Source organism: Silurus meridionalis, chromosome 6 (assembly GCF_014805685.1).
Source record: "Silurus meridionalis isolate SWU-2019-XX chromosome 6, ASM1480568v1, whole genome shotgun sequence".
Classification (NCBI taxonomy): Eukaryota; Metazoa; Chordata; class Actinopteri; order Siluriformes; family Siluridae; genus Silurus; species Silurus meridionalis.
The window spans coordinates 8,636,658-8,653,422 of NC_060889.1; the positions used below are offsets into that span (position 1 = coordinate 8,636,658).

General features: G+C 40.0%; 2 protein-coding genes across 3 annotated transcripts in view; both read left to right on the top strand.

The window, feature by feature from the left end:
• The first annotated feature begins 3,404 nt into the window (after positions 1-3,404).
• On the top strand, positions 3,405-11,774 carry tmub1 (transmembrane and ubiquitin-like domain containing 1). The gene is made up of 3 exons (XM_046851206.1): positions 3,405-3,551; positions 7,195-7,751; positions 10,883-11,774. Exons 2-3 carry the CDS (start codon positions 7,240-7,242, stop codon positions 11,232-11,234), a joined length of 864 nt encoding a protein of 287 aa, XP_046707162.1. The 5' UTR covers positions 3,405-3,551; positions 7,195-7,239; the 3' UTR covers positions 11,235-11,774.
• Positions 11,775-14,996: 3,222 nt separating this feature from the next.
• smarcd3a (SWI/SNF related, matrix associated, actin dependent regulator of chromatin, subfamily d, member 3a) overlaps positions 14,997-16,765 on the top strand; it is a 34,436-nt gene continuing 32,667 nt past the window's right edge. The window contains exon 1 of one of the 2 annotated variants that reach the window (XM_046851202.1): positions 14,997-15,216. In XM_046851202.1, the coding sequence (XP_046707158.1) occupies positions 15,205-15,216 (12 nt within the window). In that variant the 5' untranslated portion in view covers positions 14,997-15,204. The remainder of the gene's footprint in view (positions 15,217-16,765) is intronic. The other variant, XM_046851203.1, reaches the window with a different exon arrangement.

Sequence of the window (16,765 nt, forward strand, 5' to 3'; positions counted from 1 at the left end):
CACTTCATTACTATCCACGACAGTTTATGGATAATTAGCTATTGCTGCATTCAGAGACATTAAAACTCTGGAAACATTAGCCAGTATGTCCCCATTGGCCACATACATGTTTAGAACAATGGTCTTTTCTTCCCTTCTTTAGAGGATTCATATTGTTTATGTATTATTTTTAAAAAACTCAGCTAATTGCAAAATTATGAACTGATTGCTGCCATCACTTCGTCTTTTTAATATTTTCTATTGCATTGAATTTTTTTTGTGTTGTTTTTACAGACGCTCATATTTTATATTTATATATATATATATATATATATATATATATATATATATTTCTGAATAATTGTGTAACACCTTAGTTACACATACATACATACATACATTTCACATACAACACATAACACATATTCTCTTCTATAATGGCAGAAGGAGTACAACCATTGTTGGTAGTTCCATTAAAGTAAAATGGAGCAAACAGAGATGTGAATCGAATTGTCTATATATTCACATGGCTCAATTACAGAAACCATCAAAACGCAATATAACAAGGCGTGGCATTTCACATATGGAGGGTGAATACCATTTTACTAAGGCAAGCTCCAAACCTCTACACTACAACCGCAACTGTGCACCTACATCATCTGGAGCAGTTCAGAATCAGTATTTGTCTAGTAACATGACAAAAGCATAAAAATGTAAATAAAATACAACCTACTCACAAGAGATGCAGATCATTATTTGCACCGTTACTCAGAGGCTCTGGTCTGGAAGTGGCGAACAAACCCTTTCCTGGGCTGAGACAAACTAGCTAGCTTCGGGGTTGACCGACCTATCCTCACAATGTCTAGCTTTTCTTGAAAATGTATTTTTAAGTATGTCCGAGACAAAATCAATTTCTCTTCCTCCGTAGACATAAAAAAGTGTAACTCGGATGTATTCATGTGTGCAGAGCGCTAAAGACGTGTTTTGCTTAACATGGCTGTAACAGTTTCCCTCTGACCAACCAATCAGAGGGTGGAAAAATGCTGATGCTATTCTGGGCCAGCTAGCTAGCAAATTTAAAATCTGACTGGTTTCAGAAACAGACCCACTGCTAATAGAGACTGAGGTAAAAAGGCCAGCAGTACTGACTCTGAAGGCCCTGGGCAGATTGGTGGATTCCAATAACACCCTGTCAGTATGGCTGAATTTCTGCCATGTTTTCAGGGCATCCTTTTGCCTGTGCATCTGTCCATGTCTGTCCATGCTTCTCAGACGTGTGATATCTCACATCACCAGGTGATTCATATCCAGGTCAGAATCTCAGAATAACTCTTTATGACTCTCTGCTCTCCCCTTCAGTCATGCTTGCAACCTTGGGGTAGCTATGGACAATCAACTGTCCTTCCTCTCACTTTTCTAATGTGGTTCGTTCTTGTTGATTTCTTCTCTACAACATCCGAAGGATTCAACCATTTCTGTCCACACAGGATGCACAGATGCTTGCTCAGTCTGTTGTAATTTTAAGACTGGACTGCTGCAACTCTCTGCTGGCAGGTCTTCCTCTGAACGCTATTCGTCCACTGCAAATGATCCAAAACGCAGCTGTGCATCTTGTGTTCAACCTGCCACAAGTTCTCCCACAATACCCCACTACTGCACTCCCTCCACTGGCTCCTGGTAGCTGCACATATCAGATTCAAAACACTGATGCTTGCCTAACCTCAGAGACCTCATCACAACTCGCACTGCACCACGCTGCCGGAGATCCTTCAGCACTGCTCGACGGGTTGCACCTTCTCTCAGGTTAACAGGTAAGTATAATTCAAGGCTTTTCTCTATTCTGGCACCGAGGTGGTGGAATGAACTTCCCCTAGATGTACGAACAGCGGAGTCCCTGGCTATCTTCAAGCAATGGGTGAAGACACGTGAGACCTTATTCTGAAACAATGAAACACTTTCCAAGATTGTTTTGCTTAAAAAAAAAATCCTTTAAACAGAGTTGTAGGCTTGTTTATCTTAAGTTGTAATCTAGCGTACCAGTGTAGATTTATTCAATTATGGAGACTCAAAGCACTCTTGTACGTCGCTCTGGACAAGGGCTAAATGAAAACTTAAAACTAGAAGGCTCTGTTTTGGAGTTTGAAGGAGATAGACCAATGGCGAGACATCTCCTTCATGCAAGCTGGTACGGGCAGGAGTTGTCTCGTTGCGGGTTGAGCAGGCGGCAGCCTTTTCCCATCATAGAAAACCCTTTCAGCTCCTTCTGCGTCCTTGGCCGCAGGCCAAGCTAGGCCTAGCTTAGCTTGCTTGCAAACCTCATGCAGGTTACCATCCGCCTGCGTGGCCGAGTGGCTTGCGCTGTGAGGTCTCGACTGTTGGTCCGGGAAGGGACCACTGTCGTCCTCGTCCTTGTCCTCCATATCCAAGTCGAGCAGGTCAGAGTTAGCATCAACTGGTTGGGGTCTTGGAAGTTGTTCTGTGAGAGATAGACAGCCAGTTGGTAAAAACAGTGCATTCCAGAGTAAGAAAATAAAGGAGATCACAGCATGAATTTGTGGTATCCTCCACCTCAGATAAAACTTGAAGATAAAAATGTAAAGGGCGAACACGTTTTTTCATGCCGGTTTTGTTATGAACGCCACTACAGTTAGGATACCAATTCCCCTTGTCTCCAGAATGTGCATAGGCAGTGCTCAGAGTTTACTTACAGATGCACACATTCTCACATTAAAACGTGCTTACGGGACTTGCCACATTTATTAATGAGACCCTAGATGACTTTTTTTTATCATTGTGTCCTGAAACGTTAAACCATAGAACAGAAGGCACATGACTGTAGCTGTTCTTGTAATATTATAGGAATTACTCAAATGTCCCGAATTACACACCAGGATATTGCCATGAAAATAGTCATTGATTTATTGAGATATTATGAGAACAATAAATACGTACATTTCTTTATCAGGGATCGGTTTGAGGAATAGGTTTTATTATCAGTGATCAGTTTGAAGGATATATCATGTTTCATTACATATCAAGGATAAATCAGTTTGACTTATTGGTTTGATTACCAGGGATGAGGGATGAAGCATTTTTTTTTTTTACTGCAGGTGTTAAGACTGGAGACATAGCAGTGATATTTTTCACACATTTTAACATAAAATGCTATAGTCAGTGTGGGTTATTTATTTTATATTAAATGAAATGGCAAGAAAATCAGTAATTGGATCATTAATGTGCTGAACCTTAATGCAATTTGATCACTTTTTAGAGAAGGAGCACATTCGAAATTTTTACTTAAAAAAAATACACTTATGGTTGAGTTGCAGGTTAAAAAAAAAAATTTTTACATATTTTATTTTATGGATTAATGAAACGCGCGGTCAACAGTGGACATGCGACACACGAGCGCGTCGTGTCAGCGCTTTTATTATGGCGCGGGAAGCGGTTTAACCCGGAAGTGATGTTTTTTTTTACATGCTAATGTCGACAATCCATCCGCAAAATATCAGGAAATATAAAAAGTAATACGGAGTAAATGGTGTCCTGTCATGACGTGTGATATGTCCACAGTAAGTCGTTTTTCTTGTAGCGTGTCGCCGTTTTTATATGTTTTTCTTTTTCCCCACCATAATGTTAGCAAGCTAACATAAATCAACAGCTGCTGTGGAATTGTGCTCTGGGCTCGTCAAGCGTATCATCGAGCTGCTGTTGTGACATCCAGTAGATATTAAATAACCCTGTAGTTTGTTTTATTTACACATAATGGTTGTTTAAAGCTTGTTATTAAGACTCTCGTTTAGCCTCCTTGGGGCTGGAACTTCAGTTCAGTTCTTACTATTGAAAAACATACATTATTGAGTAACTGTGTGGTTGATACTTTGTCTCCTCTGTGTAATCTGTCCAATAACACATGGAGATTAGATCTGAATTTATATTAATGGTATATCTGGGGTATTTTAGGTTGGGGATAATGGGGGGTTAGGGTTGCTGTTTATTTCACATCTGATGTTCTTAATCCTGAACATATACAAAACATGAAGTCTCACCTGACAGAATCACATTCATCAGTCAGGAGCGGAAATGTGCGGCTGCTTTTTCCTCACCTCAGTCACTACCACAACACACAACCACCCAGAGGTATTTGTGTCACTTGACAGTAAGGTGTTCAACTCAGATTTGTAAAAAAAAAGAGAAAAAAGGACTGGTAAACAACTCGCATGTCCAAAGAGACACAGAGATTAGTGATTAAGAGCATTGATCAGAAGGTCGTGAGATCAAATCCCAGCACTACTAAGATGCCACTGCTGGGCCCTTGAGCAAGGCCTTTAACCCTCCACTGCTCTGTAGTATAAAACTGAGATGATTGTAAGTCGCTCTGGATATAAGCGTCCTCCAAATGCCGTGAACGTAAGCAGGTCGAGGGAGTTCGGAAAGTTTTAGTCACTTTTTTGGTTATTAATCTACATGGAGTGGTCCATAATTCCAAAACGAAAAGCAAATCGGCTGAAAAATGGATCGAGTGTGCATCCTGTTTGAATAGATTGTGGTAAGATTTCTGTAGAACTTTACTGGAGTGTCAGGTTAAACAGATGCATAGTGCAGTCAGACTAAAAACACAAGAAGTCAAAGAAACTCATCGTAGACATCCAAAATCAAATTGGTTTATATTGAGGTTTCTCTGGAAGGGTGTTAAAAAAAACAAAAACTACTTTTACAAACCAGATACTCGCTGTAAAGCTTCCTGACCAAACTCTGGGCCGGGGCTTTCATCAACACCTTAATGGGCAGTCTGAATTGGTGTCAAAAAGTCAGATATATATTAGATAGCTGAAAATTTAATCAATATGGTCGAGTGGTGAGATGGAACGCATTTCAGGTACTTAAAGGTGTCTGAGAGCATAGGAAAATGATTGTCTGGTCTTCTGAGACCCAAATCCTTTCATCTTGGCCAAACTCCAGGTGCTGTGAACAGTGCATTCGTCCATCCTTAGAGTGAAACACGGTGGTGTTTGCATCAGGCGTTTTCTGTAGCAGAGATGGGCAGACTGGCCTTGAGGGGAGGATGAAGCTTCAGGACAAGTCTCAAAGTTCTTGAGTAGCAAAGAGAGAAGCCCTATAAAGCATCTGTAGAGAGAAGATTGGAAATCTGAATGAGCTTAAGAGTAATTGGCAGGAAGAATGGGAGATTGTAGATGCTTGCCCTAAAAGACTCAAAACCTTCCAGAGATGCTTGAACATCAGGAGCCGAGCGCTTTTAATTAAGGGATTGCAGATTTCGGTTCGAAAAACATTTTGTTTATGAATTCATTTGTTAATCCATTGGAAATTGAAGAGCTTTGAAGAGTTTTGTAAGACCACCGTATCACCATCACCATTAAGTGTGTCACAAGCTGAGCAGGTTTGGGTTAAGAAAACTGGTGAACTACAGCTAGAGTTTTCCATTAACAGAATATCGTATGGCTCCGATTATGATCCACTACAAGAACTCAACACAAGCCCATTTGAAATAATAAGACATTGGCATGATAGTGCTGTGTTTGAACAGTGTTCTACCACATCTGTCTATGACTCACTCTTGATGCATATCATGATGCCTCGGCCACATGTCTTACCTCCATCCTATACCTTCTTAAAGGGGCTCCGGCCGCTAACACATTAGATTAGATTTAACTTTATTGTCATTACACATGTACAAGTACAAGGCAACGAAATGCAGTTTGGGTCTAACCAGAGTGCAATAGCAGCAAGTGCAGGATATACAGTGTTTATAAGATTTACATAAATTAAATAAAATGGTATTATAGGACTATAAACAGTAATTTACAGATGTTTATGTACTATGATCATAATATACAGATGCTAGCAGCTAGCAAAATGAACAAACTGAAACAAAATGAACAAACAAAAACACAGTGGATTCACGTTTATTATTATATTTAGAAAATACTAGTTTTCATGCCGGTCGTATCGTTTTATTTTGTTGTATTTATCCGCCACACATTAAAGGCCGGTCCGTGAAAATATCGTCTGACATTAAACCGATCGGCGTCAGATCCTCCCTAGTAAATACTGTAATAGTATTCAGACAAACTAATATGTAGTATGTGGTTTGGGACACAACCTTTGGGGGGGGGAGCTAATTATCAGTAGAGGGTAAGGATAATACAGCAATGTATTGGATATTACCTAGAATTTAGAATATTTGCTAATGTTGTTTAAACATTTCAATGCTTTACACTGTAAGTGTCTAAACATCACACTGAGCACATCGGGGGTTTGGGTTTCATATCATGGGTAACATGATGATGAAGTTTTCATTTGCTCCCCGATTTGTGTTTTTGTGATCTCACATTGTCGTGGTTGGAACCTTTGGCTTATTGTAAAAGCTATCGAGCAGCAATTTTTCCACAGATCGGGACCAACCACGATAACGTGCATGTTATATTAGTATTATGCATTCGATATGATTTAATTCCTACATATATAATGAAAAAGTAACTTAACTCACTGTAATGCGGAAAAAAAACCTATAGTGATGGATCTTTGGATCATCAAGGGTTAGAAATAAAATAAAACGTACCGTTTTTTTTTTTTTTTGACTAAGCAGATTCCCCAACACGTCTACATACAAGGACTTCCACTATAGGACAAATTATGATAAACAGAATTAGTATCTCACCTCTCATGTTTTCTGGTTCGAAGCATTGGGAGATGAACTACTCGATTCTGACGCTTCGCTCGTGCTCGTCCGGTGGAAAAGGAACGAATCGCTCTTTGTGACTACTCGTTCTTCTGAGTCACATTAAAATCTTGTTCAAAACTTTCTCAAGCCCCCATGACTTTCTCCCTGCTGCTATTCGACTGTACTATCAGAGCTGCTCGCAGTGAACTGTGCAATAAGAACAATAACAAAGTTTTGTAACACTCATTCAAACCGTGCAATGTTACCTCTGTGCAATATGTTTGAAAGCGTAACAACTTTATTGGTGGTATCTTTTTCTTTTGTATTTGTACATTTATACATTTGTGTATACAGATGTATATACTTCTATTATGTCGCTACTTTTTATATATTTGCACATTTCTTTTCCCCCACTGTGGGATGAATAAAGGTATCTCTTATCTGGGAAGTGATCTTTAAATTTTTTTAAAAATAAAACCCCTTTTCTGCATGGCCTGGTACTAAATCAACATCTGTTTTTTGTGCTGCAGGTGCCTAATACGAAGTTGCCTTAGTCCAGGACAAAAGCGCCCAGGATGGCTCTGATCGAGGGCGTGGGCGATGAGGTCACTCTGCTCTTCGGAGTCGTGTTCCTCTTGCTTGTCCTGGTCCTGGCCTGGGCCTCCACGCACACGTCCGAGCCGCCTGAGCACCTTGTCCCATCCAACCCGGGCTCCGTCCCCTCGGCAGAGCCCGAGAGCCAAGAGACTCATCCCCCTGGTGAAATTCCCTCTCCACCTCACAGCTCCAGAGAAGATGATAAGACTGATGCAGGAGCCGAGAGAGGAGCCGAGGGACGTGGGGGCAGTGCAGAAGCTGCAGGAGAAGACAGTCTGTTGGGAGCAGACGGTCTGAGACACCGAGACGTATCGGGGCCTTTACTCAGCACTCAGCCATCAGCCAGTGCCTCGAGCGACACACAGGCTCCCACGTCTGAAGATGTGCCCAATAACACAGAGAGAAACATGGTACTGAGGCTGAAGTTTCTGAACGACACAGAAGTAATAGCACAGGTCAACCCAGAGGACAACATCGGCTACATTAAAAGGTAATAATAAAAGCTTATTAGATATACATATTTTTCTATTGTAGTGTAATTTTCCACAGAGGGTCTAACAACTATGACCCAGGGGTTACGAAGTGGTGTAACAGAACGGCCCTCCACCCTATAAGCAAGATTGAGTTTGAGTCCTGACTGTGCCACATCCATCTGCAACTCAACACATCTGGCCCGACGTACATTTATATCCGGCCCGCAAGATGATTTTATATAGATCTATTAATATTGTTATTAATGGCCCAGCGATATGAAGCGCTGATACCACACAAACTACAGATCCCATAATGCAGCGCTTCAGCTGCCTTACCGAACGCTAGGCTACCTGGGAACATTCCAGCGTCAATCAAGTCGAGTTTCTGTTGATGTATTTAACCCTATTGTAACGTAATTGTGAAACAGCGCCTCACCGTGGCGAAGAGAAAAGTTGATTCTGAAAACAGAGCCTTTCCAAACCGATGGGATTCTGAGTAGATGTTTACTGACACTGCCGGTAAACCCGTGTGTCTTATTAGTGGAGCGAATGTGGCTGTAAGTAAGGAATTGAATCTAAGACGGAACTACGAGACAAAACATCAGGAGAAGCTGAAAAACCCGAATGCAGCCCAGAAGATACAGAAAGTAGAAGAGTTAAAGGAGAATCTGACATTTCAGCAGACGTTTTTCACCAGAGCAAAATCACAAAGTGAAGCTGGTGTGAAAACAGATGAGAAATCAGAGGCACATCAGCAGGTTATTTACTGAGGGAGAGTTTCTGAAGAGCTGCATGATGAAGGTGTTCAACGTCTTGTGTTCGACAGGAGATATTTTTATGGAGAGCAAAATATTTTAAGTTATTTAAAGTTTAAGTCGATTTATTCTGGAATAATAAGCCTGTCTTTTTTTTATTTATATTAAAAAAACATTTAGTTTTAGTGTGTTTTGAGTTTTGGCCCCCTGTGAATCTAAGTTAGAGCAAAAGGCTCTCAGTGGGAGGGGCAGAATACTCTCCTCTGTCAATCATTGTGACACTAGCCAATCATGAGCATGATCTTGAGGCTGCCCTGTAACACAACTGTGTGAACGATTTGGTAGCACTAATTATGACATACTGTATTTAGAGCGCAGTTCTACAGGAACATTGTATGATATCATAATTATGTTCTACATTTGTTTTAACATTATTGGCACTCTTTAAATTGGAAAGAAACAGTCATAGCACTGAGGGTCTTCCTGTAAGGTCTAAAAGGATTGGAGAGAATTGCAGAGGCATTTTGCCACTGGTGGACAGTAAAGACTTTACTTAACTCCCCAACACTTCAAAGTCAAATCTCTTTTTTTTTCTTTTTATTTATTTATTTATTTTTTACTCAAATACATTTAGAGAAATCAGCCGTTCCATTTTATGTATGAGCGGATAAAAGCGTAACCGCGTGAAACCCGCGTCAATCCACCAATCAGGGTCGAGCGCAGGCTCCGTTTCGAACTCGTTTTCATCGCCGCTTGGGTGATATCTACTTCTAAACCAACATACAGTCCAGCATCAGGTCAACAGCAAGTAGAACATTTTGAGACAAATAAATGATGACGAAACTCCTGACTCGAATTTGCTACAACACCCGTGGTCTTATTTGTGCGATTAAAAAAAAAAAAAGGAGTTGAAAAGAAGGTTTTGGGCTCATGTTAACTTTAATATATATCAGTGTTTGACTCATTAATATCATTATATTAATAGATCGCAGTGCTGAGAGTCACATTAGAGTCTTTTCACGTCAACTGAACCGATTAAGCAAAAAGTCTTGTGATAAAAATGATAGTAGGAACATTACAGCCATAATAAAATCATAGTACTTTGAATATTTAAGTACTTTTGAAAGGCTGATCATTTTACTCAAGTGAAAGTTCAGTAGCACTTCTACCAGGGTAATATTTTACCTCGTCTATCTCTACTTTAACTCGAGTACATGATTCTTGGTCCATTTACCCCTGCAGAAGTTTTCTTTATATTGTTAGGTTTATGCACATGAATTTCTTTCTTTAGTTCAGACGGCAGGCATCAGGTAGGGTTCAGCGATGAGATGAGATTGACATGGTCCTTAGAATCCTTAGGATTTGAAACTCTAACAATGGCGAGGTTGACAAAGCAGATATTCGGAACCGCCAGACTTTATCAGCAGCACACTACTGTCTTACTGTCCTTATGAGGCCCTTCACATTTTCCAATTTGACATCCTAGTCGTTTAACAGCGAGCACTTTGGTGCCCCTTCAACGGATATTTGACAGAAAATGGGAAACTATATGACTTTAAAGTACTACAGGATAGCATAAATACTAACCCAGTAAGTATGACGTGAAGCTCATAATGGATCAGCACTATTACTGCTATTAACCAGGGTATTTTTAGACTACGTGGCCATTCGGGTTTTTGTGGTTGATTTGGATTATTCCTTCATTCACTGAGCCGTTTATCAAGTGCAATTACAATTTTCCAATCTTTAAATTTTTGCGCTGGAGGCAAACGAAGCAGCGTAAGCTCCACCCTCCACTCGTGAAACTGGCACGTGCCCACTGCCACATACATATATACTGTATATTTTATACAGTACAGTCATTTTAATTGCTCTGTTTTGCTAAATTATCTACTGTAATTTGTTAAACTATTAACAAATGACGGTATACTACCCTTTACAGAACCCTGTTCTTTAAGACCACTAGGCAGGGCCAATGACGAAGGAAAATGCGTTTAGATGACCCCCATGAAAAGTTGGGTAAGATAACCTAAGTCAGGAATACTTGCTTAATCAGGTAGATACACATTAATGACGTCAGCCCTTTTCTATTTCCTACATCCATCAAAATGGACCTCCATAGAGCTATCACTTCTCTCAGCGCAGAGCTGTCCAAGCAGGGGCTTGTTGAGTGTTCTGCTGCCAGATGTGTCACTGCTGGAAAGAGCTTTTATGTACCTGACACACTTGTACAAGCAACACGCATACTAACATTCCACTGAGTCGGTGTCCACCATCCAAAAAGGGTTCTATGAACTATGAACGTCACTGGAAACGAGATCCTAATTTCCATTTAAATAAAACATTTCGTCCCTATGTTAAGCCGTGTGTATGTTTTCTGATCATGTGTGCAGGACCTACTTTGCTGGCCAGGAGCACCAGGTGCGTCTGATCTACCACGGACAGATTCTCCAGGACGATGCCCAGACTCTGGCCTCCCTCAACCTCGCTGATAACTGCGTCCTGCACTGCCATATCTCTCAGCACGCCACGCGGGCAATGCCCGCTGGTGCTCGCACTGCCGACCAGGTGCATGTAGCTCTGAATGTGGGGAGCCTGATGGTCCCTCTGTTCGTGCTCATGCTCTCCGTGCTCTGGTACTTCCAGTTTCAGTACCGCCAGTTCTTCACCGCCCCTGCCACCGCTTCGCTCGTTGGCATTACCATTTTCTTTAGTTTTGTCGCGTTCGGGGTGTACCGTCGTTAATTACTAGAGCTTCACCTGACACACGTACACTTAGCCTACAGGCGCACGCACACCTACACGTACCAGTACCACTGTACACCGCTTCTGGGAAGTTTCGACACTCTCGGGTTTGTTGAAGGCTTATAATTTCAGAAAGGTCTTATTTTCTCTACCGTAGTCACATCTCATCTCGTAGTCACATCAGGTTTATGCTCGTATCACTCAGCAGTGTGCTCTATATTTAATTTTTAGGTTTTTTATTATTATTTAGAAATGCTCATAGTGCCTATCTTAATATTATTTTTGCTCCTTTTTTTTGGCTTTACAGGCTGCCAGTGTGTAGCTGGTGCTCACCGATGGGAGGGTTTGGTAGTCACATGACTGTTCAAACTGTCAGGCAGGTTATTCTGTCTCTTGTCTGTCTGTCTCTCTGTCACTGTTAAAGAGTAGAGCAGACAGCGCTGCTGATGTATGTCAGGACTATTGAAGTACTTTGTGTAAAAAAAAAAAAAAAAGCATTTTGAAACAAAGACATAATCTATTAAATCATTCTTTTATTTATTGGCGAGTAATGTCATTTGTGGCGTTATTTATTCGTTTCGAGTTTTTGAATGCCATAAATATATACACTAGATGGACAAATGTATTGGGCCACCTGACTTTTCCAGCTGTATGTCATTTTTATGTAAAACGTTACCACAAATTTGGAAGCACACAATTGTATAGGACGTCTTGGATGTGGAGCATTACGTTTTTTTTCCTTCACTTGTACTAGGAGACCCAAACCTGTGTTTCAGCCCGACAATGTTTACATGGTTCAAGTGGAAGATCGTGAGTGGCCTGTTGTAGAGCCCTGATTTCAACCCTGCTGAAAACCTTTGTAACCGCAGGCCTCCTCACCTCACCTACATCAGTACCTGACTTTGTGCGGTTGAATAAACAAATCTCCCCAAGCACACTCCAAAATCAAGTGGAACATCTTCCCACAAGAGTGGAGGTTTTTATAACAGCAAATGAAGACTAAATGTGGAATGTGATATTCAAAAAGCATAGATATGTGTGATAGATGTGTTTAACTTCATCAAGATACACAATATGTCCAAAGGTCTGTGGACACCTTAACACCATTATAGATTTAGTCTATGCTTTTAAAATAATCACCACTCTTCTGGAAAGCCTTCCAATAGATTTTGTGTGACTATGGGGATTTGACCATTCAGCCACTAGAGCACTAGTGAGAAGGCCTGAGAAGACCTGGTGCAGGTAGTTCAGGGTTTTGGTTCATCCCATAGGTGTTCATTGTGGCTGAGATCTGTGCAGGACACTCATGTTCTTTCATTTAACTTTGGTAAACTTGATTCGAAGCTCATTTTTTGTGCACAGGGGTATTTGTTTGGACCGTTTCAGTTTCAGCGAAGGGAGAAGTTTCAGATTCGGTTGTGTGCCTCCAACACTTTGAGGAAAAGCCACATATGGGTGTGATGTTTACAAACATTTGCCTGTATATTGTTAGATACACTTTATTGATTATATTTAATTAAATAATTGGAATTTAAATTGAAAAAGAAATTAAATGCACAAATTTTCAGTGTACGTATGTGTGTAAATTGACAGTGAATAATGGGATATGTATATAAGTTGCTATTATCAGCTGACACAAAGAGGTGAGTCATTGTACAGAAAAATCTAATTGTATCATGAACATGCAAATGGGGACGCAACAACCGGTGTTCAAATTACACTTCTTGATTTCATGCGCGATCAGCAAAGTGGGGTTAGGTTGGTTTCGGCATCAAAATAGAAAATACATTTCTCAGTCCCAAATCCTTCGTACCTATGATGCTGGATCAACCTGGGATGAATTTTGGTTTTATGAAATTATCATACAGAATTCTTTTTTTTTTTTTTTTTTTTTTAACAAAAATTCCAGACTTCCTTTAGCTTAATACACTTCACATGCACATTCCTGAACTTGTTAACCTGTTGCCTGTATTTGCACAATGATCCATCATGTTTGGATGTAATAATGAATCCTTTTTTTTTTTTTTTTTTTTAAATCACCATAGAAACAGTCTTTCAATTTAATTGCAATTTAATTGCATTGAAGTTCGATTCTGAACCTTCGTTATTGTGTGCGTGGATTTTGCCCTGTATTTTTTGTTTTATTCAGGTTATCAGAAATGTCACATCGTTGGGTATAAGATAAACTCAGAACAGAGTTTTTGTTGCCCTGGACAATTTTTGTTAATTAGGGTCCACTTGGGTCTTAATTCATGGCAATATGAATCATTCCTACATTCTGCAGTCAAAAGTTTGGACACACCTTCTCCTTCAGTGGGTTTTCTTTATTATTTTTTAACATTGTCCATGAAAGAATGTGTGGAATTATGAAGTAAACAAAAAGTGTTTTGTTTCAACCCAGAATACGTTTTATATTTTCGATTATTCAAAGGAGCCACTTTTTCAGCAGATTCAAGACGTAGTCATCTGGAATGGTTTCTAATTATATCGGTAGTTAATTTGACATTTCTTGCCCTCTTAAACTTTAGACCATCAGATGTCTTGTGCAGAGCAAAGAGTGAGTACAGAGTCAATATCCCTAGTAGTGCTGCTACATCTACTGTACAAATCCATATTATGGCAAGAAACACTCCAATAAATAGAAAAGACAGTCCATATTTATTTTAAATGTTAATCAACCTGAAAAATCTCAAATGTATCCCAATCTACATGATTAAACATTTTAATGAGGATCATCCCAGAAGAGGAAGCCCATGAGCTACCTCTGCTGCAGAGGATATGTTTATTAGAATTACCAGCATCAGATACCATCATTTGACATCAATGCTTCTCCAAGTTCAAGTGGAAGAAATAAATCAATATCCAGTCTTCAGAGGAGACTGCTTGAGTCAGGCCTTTATGATCAAATTGGAGTAAAGGAACCATTACTTTGGAAGAACAACAAGCAGAGGAGACCTGTTTAGGCCAAGAAACACAATGAATGGACATTAAATCAATGGAAAACTGTATTTGGGTCTGAGGAGTCTAATTTTGAGATTTTTGGTTCTAACTGGTGTTGGATTCTTTTATACTTACAGAGGGTAAATGGACGATTTCTAAATGTGTGGTTTCCTCTGTGAAACATGGAGGAGGAGGTGTAATGGTATGGGTTTTTTTGCAGGTGACACTTGGCGATTTAGTGAAATTAAGGGCACACTTAACTAGCATGGCTACCATGGCATTTTTGCAGCAGCATGCTGGTTTGCACTTAGTGGGAACATCATTTACAGTTGTATTTTCCAACAGGACAGTAAACACACCTCTAGGTTATGGAAGAACTATTTGTCCAAGAAGGAGAGTGATTGAGTGCTGCATCAGATGACCTGACCTCCACAATCACCCGATCTAAAATCCAGTTAAGATGGTTTGTGCTGAGTTGGACTGGAGAGTGAAGGAAAGGCAGCCAACAAGCACTCAATACCTCTGGGAACTCCTCAAGAATGTTGGAAAACCATTCCATTTTACCTCAATGAAACCTAAAATATAAAACTAATTCCAGATGTGTTCTTTGATAGTTTGGATGTCAGTATTGATGTGAAAATAATTAAAAAAAAAATAAAGGCAAACCCAAAACAATGAAGGAGACGATGTGTCCATACTTTCGACTGGTACTGTATATACCGTGTGAACATAAGCAGTAAATATAAACCTCCGTCATCTTACGCATGACTGTAGTTTGACGACGCTCCCTTATAGTCGTGCGCTCGTTTTGCGCATGCGTGTCTTCTGCTGCCGCACCGCACGCCGCTCTTCTCCACACTGGGCCTTCCTCATCAGCATCCCCCCATTCACTGCTAGGAGGAGGAGGAGGAGGAGGAGGAGGAGAAAGAGGGACCCGCCAACAATCCATCTGCAAGCGAGGACAAGTTGTCGGAGACGGACACCAACGTAAGAGAGAGTGTGTGTGTGTGCGCATCTCAAACTTGCCCCGATGGAAAGAAAGGTAGGAGACACAAAACCTCCGCATCCATTCTAACGCCGTCACCTTCCTCATCCAGATGCTGTAGTGGAAAAAAAACCAATCCAGCTGCGCTTTCTGTGTTTTCGGAAATGTGGTCACGACGGCGCGTTACGCTCCTGTAGACAGTGAGACAGGCCTTCTTTGGAAACCCTTTCTCTTCTCCCACAACTAAACCTTCATCTTCTCACCTGAGACATGGACAACACATCTTCTACAACGCTCACATTCCTCCTTTTTTTTCCCCTCCTCTCATTATGAATCATATAACAAAATTATTAATAATAACATTATTGTTTCTAATATAAAACAGGCGTCTATAAATTTATTCTCCCACTATATATTTATATAAAACAATTAAAAACCAAACACAACACAAAACAACACAATGTGTGAGTTTGCATGGCAGAAAATCACAGTGTGCCAAACTTGTGACTGAGGATTCAGGTCCTGATGTTGTAGCCTGAGTGGATTCAGGTAGGAGTCTCTATTTATCCTCATTTATGGATTCTTTTTTATTTAATTTTTTATCAAATAAGGTGCAAAAAAATGTGTTACCTGATGTGGAATAACAGAAATCTACTACCTTGCATACAAGAAAATATTATAAATATATACGTTGGGTTTTTTTTGTTTTTTTTTTGTATTTTATAATACAGCGATATTTGTTCAGTGGGAAAAAAAAAATCTTCCAATATATAGGTTTGTACAGGACGTAAGACAGAACGTGTCAGAGAAATGCTACTATAGAATAGAAAATAACGTGGTATGTCCCCGGTTTCACGTCACCAGATGTTGATTCGTTTGATGTAGTTGCACCTCCGACAGTGGTTCCAGCTGCGTTCGAATACATTATTTTCTATAGATGCACGAATTCATATCTAGCCGAAGCCCTATGGAAATACTGGTATTTTAAGAAAGATCTGTTTTTTGTTATGGTGAAGAGCTCAGAACAGATATGTAGTTTATTGAACCTTTATAGAAGGAGACTCCGGTGTCAGCGGATTATAAGAGTCAGAAAGTTGTCTGCAAATGAAGAGGGATTAGGACTGAGGATTTGACAATATAACAAGCTGCGTGAAAGAAAGAGAAAGAAAAGGAGTGTAGGGAATGAATGTAATAACTTGATTGATTGATTAATTAAGTTTTCAAAGATGTTCACTTTTGACATTTTCTGTCAGACATGTATCTTTTTTTCAAGTCTCACCCTCATATCATAGATAGATAGATACATACATACATACATACATACATACATACATACATACATTGATAGATAGATGGGGAGGAACTGTAATGTTATAGCAGCCAGTTTAAAGACACATAACAAAGTACTTTATCTATCTAGTATCTAGGACTTTATCTAGTATGGGGAGGTGGAAGCTCAGTTTTTAAAGCATTGGACACTGGATCATATGGCGAAAGTTCAAATCCCAGTACCACCAAGCTGCCACAGCTGGAGCCTTTGAGCAAACCCTCAACCGTGCAACTGCTTAACTGTAAGTCGCTCTGGAAAAGGGCAACTCTGAAATCC